Source organism: Anopheles merus, chromosome 2R (assembly GCF_017562075.2).
Source record: "Anopheles merus strain MAF chromosome 2R, AmerM5.1, whole genome shotgun sequence".
In the NCBI taxonomy this organism is placed as follows: domain Eukaryota; kingdom Metazoa; phylum Arthropoda; class Insecta; order Diptera; family Culicidae; genus Anopheles; species Anopheles merus.
Window position 1 is genome coordinate 7707123 of NC_054082.1, and position 12711 is coordinate 7719833.

Sequence of the window (12711 nt, forward strand, 5' to 3'; positions counted from 1 at the left end):
GAGCTAGACGACGACGACGACTTGCTCGGCATGACGCGTGTAAGGAAGGTCTTGTTTAATGGTCCGGTGGTAACCACGTGTAACCGTGAATTCAACCCATTCGGTCAGCGGTGGGTCGTGACTGTTTGAGTAAGAGCAAAAGGAAAAAGAAGGAATGTGCGGGCATTTCTTAGCACTCGTTCGTACTCATGCTTTGGTTGGCGGTTTATGTGTGTGTATTGGAGGTTGTTTGACTGGCCAATGGATGTTGGGAAAGATTGTGGAAACATTTCTCAAAATTGATGAATTAAAGAAAACATCATCGAAAAGGTTTCAAGTTTTCAATCTTGTCCAGAGTGTAGAAGAGAACAAATTTCGACAATTTTTTAACTTATCCGCTGACGTGTTTTAAATTGTAGCACATAAGAAAAATAGAATAAAATTTCAAAGTTCTCTATTGTAGGGTTTCTCCCCTATAGTGACTTACAATAACACGGGCCATTACCACCAACCTACCAGCTCGGGCCTCACTAAGCCCCAAACGAACTCCAAAGGATGTAAAAGTAAATAAGAAATGCAATTATCCTTGAGCCGCTACCGGGGCCGAAAGTTGAGCCGAACGCTTACCATTGCGACCCCACTAACCAACCTACCTTGCAATTGACCTCCACCGGAAGGTTTGGTCGGCCGATTGGTCAGCTCGCGACACGCGCCCGCCCGCACGAAGTGGCTGCGTGCTTTTTTTTTTGTTTTTGCTGACGGATCAACGAGCTGTGTTTGTATTTGTTTGGTTCGTGATCGTGATTTTGTGGTGTCAAGACCAAGAGCAAACCGTTCGACACGCGGTCGTGATGATAGTGTGGTCAGTTTGCTTTGGGTGGTGCGCGAGGTGTAAACTCAATTTTTGGCACCTCCCGGATCAGGGAACGGTCGGCAGTTTAGTATTAATCAGACCGCTGACAGGTTCGGCAGACAGCTTCAGCGCGATGTGCTTGCGATAGGCAACACATCCCAGCTCAGTTCATCGTGCGGGTGTGTGTTTGTGTGTGCAGGTGTGCGTGCGTGCGCGTGTTTGTGTTATGAGACAACGTGGACGTCCAATCCAAACAAGCAGAATTGCAATTGAACGCCAAAAGCAAATGATGAAGAACGTGTGCACAACAACGTCGCGCTGAAGTGGTACGAATGCTGAGAAATGCATCGAAAGGATACTGGCAAATTCCTCGCATACTGACAAAGTTCAAATATTTGTGACAACTGTTGGTTGGATTCGGGTGGAACTTCTAACGCAGCTTACTAGGGGGGAGCGATAAAACGATTTGCAACGCTCAGCGCATTCAGATCAACAGCATCATGTACCGCAGCCCACAGCGTTTGTATCGGGTAAGTAGCGGGTGAATTGTTTTATATGTGATCATAAAGAACTTGAGAGGGCAGTGATAGCATTGAATAAATGTTGCCTAGCATGGTCCTAAGAATGCTATCAGTTGGTGTTCGGATGCATGATCAGAATGATAGTGAATGGAGAACCGGTTAAAATGCACTTAAATTCGTCATAGATATGATCCTTACTGCTGTAAAATTGTGCGAGGATCTCTGCTGAGAATGTAATTAAACTTTTTCGATTTAGATCCAATTCATAAAATATCTGCATCATAATTTCATTCAATCCGTTACAAGTACCAAGTGCGTACGATAGCAATTTCCAGAGCTGTACAGTGATCCTGGACCCAAATTTATTGAACATTATTCGTACGACTAATCTGTATAATCTGTTGGTATCACTGATGCATTTCAGCCTGGTTGTAAACAGTTGAGGTACCATGGAGCTGAAATTGAATATTGCTATTGCAGTAAAAGGAATGATAACGAACTAGACATTCATGGGAAGATTGTAAACCATTTCCCATACCAACATCGTCTCGTCTCTGCTGCTCTCAGATGAATTACAATTGTTTTCGCACAAAAATGTGTAGTCTTCTTTGTTCTCGGTCCCCTCTACGTATCGGGTGTTGGAAATTGATGGTTACAATTTTAATTCGTGCACCTGTTCCTCTACAGCACCAGTAACCCCCAGCTCGATAGGCCGTTCAATGCATAACATTCCTCAATTTAAATTGTACTCCTGTACACATCCAGCGGATGTAGGATCCTCGAACAGTAAAATACATTGCCCAAGCAGGCAGGGGGGAAGAAATACCATCATAAATGTACGTTTATGGTACACTGGCAGCACTGTAAACCCCCCCACCCAGATCGTTCATTCAACCCGAATGGGGAATGGGAATACGCTTTAAAGAAAAAAAATGAGCTCCACCCACTCCCCGCTGTCGAAACCAAATCAAATTTCCATCCCCGTATATGATCGAGTGTAACTGCTTCCGGGCCGGGCAATAAAGACAAATCGACACCCTATGGCATCATCATTTGGCAATCTTTTACGATTACCTTTACGGCTTCTCACATCATGCCGTGGCGCGTCAAGGAAGTCTAGCAAAATCGTCTGAAGGACGGTTCGCTGAAGGGCGCGTAGTCGGTTTCGCTTTCGTCCGTGGCCCTTTTCTTCCCTTTTCACCCGCCCAACACCAGCGGGCGTACGTGCGTGCATGTGTGGTTAAATGCATAAAAGTCGAAACCATTTATCAAAACCAGAGGACGATCGAAGAAGAGGAATAAAAAAAGGCCTACAACACTTCCTCTGGTGCACGCATCAATTTACACCACACTGTGAAGTGGGGAATGAATCGGACCGTTTTATTCTCATTGTCATTTCCGCACCGTGCCAGCGGCCCTCGCTATACTTAGTAGCTCGAATGAGCCCCGGTGCGTTTACAGCGCCTGTTTTATGGCCCTTCCGAATGGTTTTCGGTCGAAAGAGGTCGAGGATCCTGCCGACACCGTGTGTGAACATGTTGCGTTCGTCATGCGATGCAATGACGCGTGTGGCGTGCCGCTGTGTGTTCATTGAAAGTGATTATAAAATTGTTATTTCTCCATCGCCAGTGTGCATCGGCTTCAAGGAGGAGCAAACCTTCGGACCTGGGCGACGGGTACGAACGAAGACGCTTATCGTCGCCATTTTATCGCAATGTGTCCTTCTCGTTTGCCCACGCAAGCACACACACACACACACACACACACACACACACACACACACCACACACACACACACACACACACACACACACACACACACACACACACACACACACACACACCACACACACACACACACACACACACACACACACACACACACACACACACACACACACACACACACACACACACACACACACACACACACACACACACACACATCCATACAGACACCTACACGTGATGAAATGCTTTAAAACTTGGCTGGCTGGAATGCGCCCGTCACCATGGCTGGTGAATGGGGGGGAGATATTTGCATGTTTTTAATAGCGATTGTGTACTTTTTTGCTCGTTGGTTTTGTTTTTACTATGTTCGCTTGCTTCGAACGGGGAGGAATATCAAATAGGCGAACATGCCTTTTCATCTTACTGCAACACACTCACAAACACACAGAGCAAAACATAAAACATGAGCCCTTTGAAACACTCGGGTATTTGTTTTTTACGAAAACGTTAGAAAAATGAACCCTTTTCGTGTGGAAATTAAGCAATTATCATAAGGCAACGCGGGAGAGGTTTGGGTCGGCGAGGGACTGGTGTAGGTGCTCGGTGCTCAGCCTCCCGTGACGTGAAGGGTTGGAGCTGGGCTTTTTTTGTCACTTTACCCTTTTCGAATGCGCCTCTCAAAAGGAAAGGGGATCCAAAATACTTTGAAGCTTAAAGCTTTCAGCGGCTGGTTTAAATGTTTGAAGTGCAGATAAGTGTCCGGAATGTCGCGTTTGCTGCCAACGCCAGTGATGAAAGAGGGTGACGATTACAGCATGAATATAACATTAAACAGGAGCTTTATTTTGTTTCTGCACGGATGCTGCCTGTGTTGCAATGCGAATGAATGATAAGGAACGGGGCGCGAGCTCACGAGCGGGAGCGGGAACAGTAGTTCACACAGCTTAGGTTCGTAGCGTCGCTGCGGGCCAAATTGTGAGTAGATTATTTATGTGTGACGGTACTGTGAAGTGGTTGGAAGAGAAAGTGGCGAGAGATTCGTTGTTCACATTTATTAAAATGACGATTTATAATTTAACGTTTCTGTTAGTGCATAAGAAGGCATTATGCGCCTCGCATGAGAATGAAGATCTGCACATTTGCCTGTGCCACATTTGATACAAATGTGAACGTATTGTTTTTATACAAATGTATTTTCAATCAGTAATTTATCGTATTTTTGTATCCAGCAAAATCATCCCTGTACTGCCATTAACCTCTTGCTTAAAGCATTTAAAATAAACACATTTAAAGCATTCCCCACGAATGCCGTCTGGCTGTACATTCTATTGATAACCGCTGATGATTGCGTGTTCCCCACAGCTCGACGCGTCCCCAAACTGACCGGAAAGCCCATGCACGGCGATCGAAAAATTCCACAAACCCAGTCACATGTCACTGCTACTGCTTTTGTGTACAGGAAACGCAAAAAAAAAAGATCACCTCCAGCCGCAAAAAGCAGGAAACGCTGGGCAGCCGAGAAACATAATACAGATTCCCTTCTAACCCCTGAATGCGCGTTTCCGTCCCGGGGCTGGTGGAATGTGCTCCAGTCGGGGGATTTGCCACGAGCCGCCCCACCCAAAAAGCGCTTTATGAAATGGGACGCGGATGGGGCTGGATTTCCAGCATTTCCGGCCGTGGAACCTTGGTCCAGTTTGACAGTGTCCAGTGTCGGGGATTAAGTGAAGAGTGCGTGCGGTAGAGTGTGTGTGTGTGCGTAGAAGCAACCTGTTTGATTTATGGCTGTGAGCGGAAGTGCTCCGTGATAAAATGGCCGCGCCGGCAGCATGTGGGTGCGTTGAGATAGCGGATAGTAATAATAGATCGTGGATTACGGGAGGCAGGATGTGTGCGGTCGGGAGAGGCCGATCGGGAAATCGGAATGAATGAACGATAGCATACTGCCCCCGACCGCAACTTACCGATTCGATTGTGCACGGTTAACCTTGAATGCTTGAAATGGCAGAGAGTACACCAAAAAATAGTCCTGGAAATGTTCCACGTACCAGCATGTCAGTAGGACACGTCTCACGTGACCATTAGGGATGTGTGACACTTTTTTTCTTCCTCTGATTGGTAGCTCATCGATGTCAGTAAACTACAGCCGCTCGCAAGAGCATTGGCAAAGTTAACTCTCACGCGGTTCTTCCGGTCATTTTTCAATCAATCGAATCCGTTTAAAGCTTGCTCTGAAGCCGTCACTCTGAAGCCCGTGTATCGAAAAAGGTGAAACGGGTTGGGAAGCACCGGTACACACCACGTACATTCGATTGATGCTGGATTGAGCACTTTCATCCTTGCACTTGGCTGGCGCTGTGTTGACCGCTCCAGGAATGCTGCCGTGCCTGGCAAACGAGCACGAACTCACGTCGACTCGCGGAAAGCCCGATATTTGCGGACGCTTACGCGAGGATGCAATTTTGCGTAGCATTTAAGACGCACTCCGAGTGAGCGGGCGTTGATGCATCGAGCGTGAGATCACCGTACGACGTGACGTTCGGCTCGTTCGCTTGGCTTTGACACTTAATCTGCTATTTTTTGTCTCGTTGTTGACGTACATGACGCGCTTATACTGGGAAATGTTAAGTACATTAAAATCCAGCTAGGCTTACAGAAGAAGCTCTCACAGCTCCCAACGAGAATGGTACACTGTCACGACCGTCTTGGAAGGCTAAGATGATTGCTAGGGGGTTGTTTCGTGCTGGACCGAATGCTCACCCACCGTAGAACAGTCCCGTGTTGACCTTCCGTGTTGCTGGTGGGAAATTGCTGCTCCGGTGGTTGTAACGCCATCCATCTTTTCTCGCCCCAAACAGAGGCAAGCCGGAGAACTTCCTCCCATGACCCGCCCGGTTGCTTGATCTAGGACTCGCATGTGACAGCATAATTGACCTTCGCCCACCTGCCCTGATTCAAAGCACTCACCCAACCCCACCAGTGTCTAGGTTATTCTTTTAGCTGGACCCAACATTATAAAGATGATAATCGTCGGCAAAAGGCGTGCATGCACACGGTGGCAGCGTTTACTGTGAGAGGAACGGAATTTTCTCGCATTTCCAGGCAGAGAGGCAGGAAGCAGCAAATCACACACCAAACCACCCACGGAGGTGGGTGTTTGTGTCCAGGGGCGGGAAGGAAATAAAATGATGAACGGAAACATTCAAATTACCTTTTTGCTCTGGGCCGGGGTTTTTGCTCCCGTGGGCAGTTCTGTGGCCGGGAGCACACCGGACGGAAGGGAATACGGTCAATTATGTGTTTCCCGGCAGCCAGTAAAGCAGAACGACCGGGGTCGTACCACACCCGAGGCCGTGAGTTTCCTCCCGCGTCCAAGACGAGGCGGAATTGGGTCAATGCTACCGAAATGGAATGTTGCTGAAGGAGATTTAGATGGCGAGCGTGAGAAGGCGTTCGACCTTTGTAAGGGGTGTTTGAAATGAATCACGAGGGCGTTGAGCGTGATGCTATCTAATGAAGCGTAGTCCTTGAATGGGTCAATAAAAATACATCATACCTGTATACGGTGGAGCGATGCTCACGCCTTCACGTAGTAGGAGAGAAGCTTACGCAAATTGAAGCTACTGAAAATGAGTTGTGGTTAGATGCGAAAGAAAATATGTTTGCAGTGCCACAGTTAAACGGAGAGTAAAATATTGTAATGCCTTCCGAGTCTATCTGCATGTTCAACCACCGGGTGATGAATGAGACTGGCTGTCCTTGACATTTTTGCAAGGATTTGCATTGAGATTGTTTTTTTCTCTCTCTCAACCATCGCCAACAGTCACCCTGGCGGCCGTCCGGGAGTACGGAAGGGATCGATATAATTTTTGGGTTAAAAATCAAACAAGTGCCTGTCAGAGATTTCGTCGCCCAAGAACCGGCCAGTTGAGTTGCTGACGATGCTGAGGCATACCGGCGTCTGGCGGGCATTAGGTACCATTTATTAAACCCGATTCCACGGCCAAAACTGGCAATGGTGGTCCTGGGGGAGATGGCAGTGCTTCTCTGCAGCGGAATGCCATTCATCATATCGTTTGACACGGGCCGTCGAAGGGAGCAGCACCAAACGGTGGCAGGGAGCGTGCATCGGTTTGCTATAGGGCGGAAGGCGAATATTTTGCTGAAATGAAAAATTATGGCGATTAATCATTTCATTGCCCGGTTACTTACAGCGTACCGCCAGTGTGTGCTGCGGGAGAAAATCGTGCGTTTGCAGAAGCGCTCACAATCCTGTGGGTAGAAATTTGCATTTATACGATATCTTTTAGTTTATGTATTTTGATTATAGAGTACATATACATCGGTATTATGTGTGCATTTTAGTAAGAGGAGAATGTGTTAAAAATTAAATATTAAAATTAAAATATGAAATGATATTGATGAGAAAATCTTTGAAACAACTTTTAATTGGCCGATTGCTAACAGCGTCTTAGATTCCATGCTTCATTGTCTACCGTAAACGCAGCTCCACAAAACGAGAAATTAGTTTATTATGCTGGAATTTCGCAATCGGATGGTCTAAAAAAACTCTGTTTAACATTCCATTTACCCACCATTTCACCCTCAAACTGGTTAGGCGTTTATCGGAATTAGACGTTTTTGCTGACATCGTATTCAATTTTCCCCATCGACCTCGTTGGCATAACTAACCCGGGCTAACTTCCGCCATTCATCCACCTTCGAACGATGTACCCACTTGCAACCTTGGCACGTTTTGGTTGCCTATCATTTTACCGTGGCGTAAACGATTTACAAGGCCATCATTAGCACGTTTCGAGCTGTATCGGAGAAACTCACCAGCCCAACCGAGCGTGGTACTGTTGAACCTAGGCCCCGGGTGGTATTACTCTACGTAGGAACAGAGCGCGTGTCCTTCCGTCCTATCCACAAATAATGGGAGAGAAATTACCTCCGAAATTGAAGCGTCCGAAATTTATTCCACCTCTCCCATTTGCTTCGCACTCGGCTGTTTGCGCTTTTCCAATCGAACGCAAGGACGGCATGAACAGATAGAAGTTCGAAAATAAACAACCAAGAGAACTATTTTTACTTTGTCGAGCAAGTATTAGGCACAGCAAATTCAATTGTTTACTGAGTTCCTATTTCAGATTTAGAAGTACTTACATTAGTCAGTGTTTAAACAAGCGTCCTAAAGGCCTATTGGAAGAGATTTCGACTCAAAATAGACAATTTTTCAAACTCTTACTAGACTCCTTCCGTAAAGTAAATTGACTAGCTCTCCTGACACTCAAAGCTACACACTTACACAGCCCAAGAGCCAACGCTTACTGGCAGTTAGCACAAACCGGTGGTTGGATCGGAAACATTAACCACCAATGGTTTGGTTTGCTGCTGTCTGCCTTCCCTGTGTTGCTGTAGCCCGAAAGCCCAACCTACCGGACAGTAACATCCGCTCGACCTCAACCTGAATCTGGCACGGAAGAGCCGAAGGAAACCTCATGCCGATTTCCGTGCGCTGTGAGCCGTAACCCCTGGCAATTGCAAAACCCCGTTGCGGAGCTCAAAACAGCTCAGCATGCCTGCGCTGTAGTTTACATCGCAGAGCTGGACGCACTGTTGAATCTCTGCGCTCGGATATTTGTTTTATCGTTCGTTAAACATTGGAGTACATTGGTCCTCCTGCAGCCAAATAATTCGAAAAGGCAAATTGCTACCCAAAGCTGCAGGCAGGGCGGTCGAGTACGGTATTGGAGCAACACACACCTCTGAACCTATAGGACCGATTGGCTAGCGGTGAACGTGTTGTTATGGTAAAAGGCAACCCAGCTTGTCCCGGTCTTCAGCCCAACCGTTTGAGAGCTTGAGTGAGAGATTAATGTCCAGGTTTATCACATTTTTCATTGGTCCGTAGGATGCAAATAGAGTGTCCCCGTGGCACTCGGCATGCCGCTGGTTCAGTGCAGTGCAGTCTCACCTCAATTCCGCAGTAATGTTTATCAAATGTGGCATGCAGATAGCGTGCATTCCAAATCCGCAGAGAGCGTTGAAAAAAGGGCACAAAACCCAGTATTCTAAACCTTCTTATAGTAGTGATTCTGTGCATGATATGCACTCCATTTGAATAATACTGTATGGCTTTGGAAGCTTTTAGGAAAGATTGACGGGAATGCAAGCTGCAGATTTTTTAAATGTTACTTCCTTAATTAAATTAAATTTTTAAATTTGCTCTTGTTGCTCGACCGAATCATGTCTGATAGCAAGGCAATTGTGTCATACGCATGACCGCACACAACGATAGCGCGATAACTGTCAGTGGTGCGCACGATTATATGAAATGATTGGAAAAGCAATTAAAAGTAACAATGGATAGTGATTGCTGTTTGACAATTTCGATCGATGCACTCGCTTCAAAGAAGTGAACGATTTCGACCGAACATGTCATTATCACGATATGGAAGTTTCGTAGAAAGCGGAAGATAATGAAGTCCATTATTCAGTAATAATATGTTGGCAAAACATTTTTGTCCACTTGAAACGTTGATTGATGAGAAAGAGTTCTGATTGTAATTGCTTGGTTGTTTTAATTTTGGTTAGTTACGCAGAAAGTTACCGAAAGCCAAGCCCACAGGTACAGGCAGGCCTTGACCGACAACGGTTGTTGAGCCACAAGAAGAAGCTAAGCAGAAAATGTACAGAAGCAAAATAGGCTCCTGATGCAAGGTTCTGAAAAGCTTGTAAGTTTGTGTGTTTCTTTTGAAATACAGTAAGCTTGTTGAGTGGTATTTGTGCCTTCATTGAAGAATGATTGTTGACGTATGAGTCGATCAATAAGACTACAGAGCCTAGCTGAGGATTCATAGAATCAAACACAATAAAACCATCATTCACCGAGCGCCGTCCCGTAATCTTTATAACGCTTCACATCATCGCAGCAGCTAAAGCTGAACGACCAAGAAGCTAAAGTTAACGCAGCGATCCCGTCACCGTCCCATGTTGCTATATTTATCTCGGGCCCGTTGCGCCCGGGTTCACTGCAACGGGCCACAACAGGCAGAAATAATGTATTCTACCTTCCATCACCTTCAACGGATGGAAAGCTCCATTAAGCGTTCATCGCCCGCTTGGAGCTGGAGCTGGTGGCCGTCCGCCGCAGGCCTGCCTGGACCGAATGTCGGGCGGATTTTTCATGGTCAGGCCCGCTCGATAGTGGTGGCTGCGTGTGTGTGTGTGTGTGGTGAGTGTAGTACCCTTTTTCTGGCCACTCACTAACGGGCCACACACGCGCGCACACACTCCCGGAGAGCACCGAAGGTCCGAAATGGACGGGGGAAGCGCTTGGTGTGTTGCCTGGCTACCCAGTGTTTGGACCAGGCTGACCAACAAAACGGACGCGCAGGTGACCGCGTTTTCACGCGCCTTCTCCCGAACGACCGAATCGGGCAATCGGGTGGGAGTGAAAGTTGGCGAGAACTTCACGCGAGTTTCTAAGCAGGTGGTAAAGCAAAGGGGAAGGAGCAAGGTGAAGCCAGCTGTCCCAGAAAAGCATCCCAACGCAAGCCAGCATTAAAATGCAATTTACACTACGTTCAAGTAATTTTCGTAAACATATTTACACGTCGTTTTGTAGCAAAACGGCAAACTCGGCGCTTTACTTTGCATACAAAACGGACGAAGTGAACATCACCCCTTTTCGGGCAGGGTGGGTGCCGTAGTGGAAAAGGTGTGGAGGTTTCGCGTGGGAAGCAAAGGTGCAGTGCGCGGGGTGCTTTCATTAAAACAATGCTGACTTACTGGACGCTGTGTAGCACAGTGCCGCAGTGTGTGTAACCAGATTCCAGTGGGACTAGTGCGGCGCCAGGTGTTGCGAATGAGATTATGCAAATATTTTCCCCCCCTTCCTCCCTCCCTCGACCACAAAATTTCCTTTGCGAAAAGTCTTGCATTCATTGCCGCTGCCAGTTAAGGTCTTCCGCGCACCACTCCCAGGCACCTGTCACGCAGTAACTGTGGGCCAAAGCTTTGGAGGACTTTTTCAATCATGCGTTTGAGTGGGTGTGGGTAAATCAAAACACACTCTTACACGCACTTGTCAATCCTGTCACACCTGTGTGTGCTGAAGTGTCGGCATGCTGAGGGCTCTTGCATGGGGCATGGGGCTCACGGTCTCAGTTGGAGCAGCAACCATTTTCCTTGAACGGTTCCGTACATAAAAAAACAACAAAAAAAAAACACCCCCTCACACACACCTCTCAATGGCACAGGCTTCCGGGGCAAGTTTTCCGCTTTCATCGATGACTAGTGCTGGTTGGTTGGGCACCGGTTGGGGCTACCCCATCGATGGGTTCGATTTTTCTCCGTTTGTTGCTTTCCGCGCGCTGCGAGCAAGCTGTCTCGCTTGTGCCACCCACCCCTCGCAGGTTGATTAAACGATACAGTCTAGGGCCGTGAGCGAATAAGGGCACCGTTTGCACACGGGTTAAGTTCAGTGGGACGGCGCCACTTGTAGTAGAAACAGGGGATGGGTACCCTGTACCACCAACACCAGCACGCTGCGGGCGCACAAACTACAACAACCGAAGCTTCCGGCTTTTTTGTTGTTGTTGTTGTTGCGGGGGGCAGGGTGGCCGCGGTCGGTACTTCGGCTGTTCCGGCCTCGCGGAGGTCTCCTCGCTGGGTCGGCATCGGTGGTGCGCTTGGGTCGGCATCGGTCGCTGTCTGAACTTTGGCGGCGAATTGTGTCAGTCAAAAGTTTACTCCACTAGACGACGGGTGGGTTTCACTTTCGGACCTCGCGGTGTGCTGCCTGGTGTGGCCGTGTTTTATGCCCGCTCGCTCGTACAGTGTGCTTCCAATAGTGGCCGCGCGCGCGTGCTGTGCTGTGTGTGTGTGTGAGTGATCTTGTTTTTTTTTCTACATCCTGCGTGTATGTGTGCCTCGGTGTATTGTGATACAGGCAATGTGTTCGATGAAGGCAATTTTGCTGCAACTTTAATCTGTTGTTTAGAGGGATTGTTGGTGCATCCTAGTGGGAAGGGATTTGATTTTTCAGAAACAAAAGGAATGTTTTTGTAAAGCTTTTGTGAAGTCATTTAGGGAAATCAAGTGTTGTAGTGTTTGTAACAAATTGCAACAGTAACGTTTGCAAACAAGTGAAGCGTTCCAAACTGTTTGATAATGTAAATAGCATTGGAAGCGTGTTGATAAAAAGGTACAGTGTAGTCGTAGTGAGTAGTTCGCCTGTGCTAGTGATTCCCGTAGCGAAACCGCTTAATCGATTGAATCGTCCAGCAAAAGGGGAGTTTTCCGATCGAACCTTAGCACGGCCATGCCGGGAACTGTAGTTGACCCAATTACGCGCTGTCCAGCGCTCGATTCCTTCGGGCTGGTGGCATAGTTTTGCTTGATATTTGTTTGTAACCATAAAACAAAAAAAAAAATGGTGTTATCCAGTTAGTGCCTGCGGATCCCTCGCCGGATCCTCTGTGACCGTAGGCTTTATTTTCCCTTTTCTTTGAACTCGTTTTGTGTACGCTATACTCCCTACAGGTGAGCAAGTCAGGCAAGTTATTCTTTCACTCTCTCCTTCTTCTGCATTCTTTTCTCCTTCTGTTACTCTTTTTTGAG

General features: G+C 47.3%; 1 protein-coding gene across 4 annotated transcripts in view; it reads left to right on the forward strand.

Moving 5' to 3' along the window:
* Positions 1–913: 913 nt before the first annotated feature.
* LOC121589310 (ankyrin repeat domain-containing protein 12) overlaps positions 914–12711 on the forward strand; it is a 38431-nt gene continuing 26633 nt past the window's right edge. Inside the window, exon 1 of one of the 4 annotated variants that reach the window (XM_041908106.1) lies at positions 914–1362. In XM_041908106.1, coding sequence (XP_041764040.1) covers positions 1333–1362 — 30 coding nt within the window. In that variant the 5' untranslated portion in view covers positions 914–1332. Of the gene's footprint in view, positions 1363–11851; positions 11976–12322; positions 12634–12711 lie in introns of those variants that run through there. The other 3 variants (XM_041908104.1, XM_041908105.1, XM_041908109.1) reach the window with 3 other exon arrangements.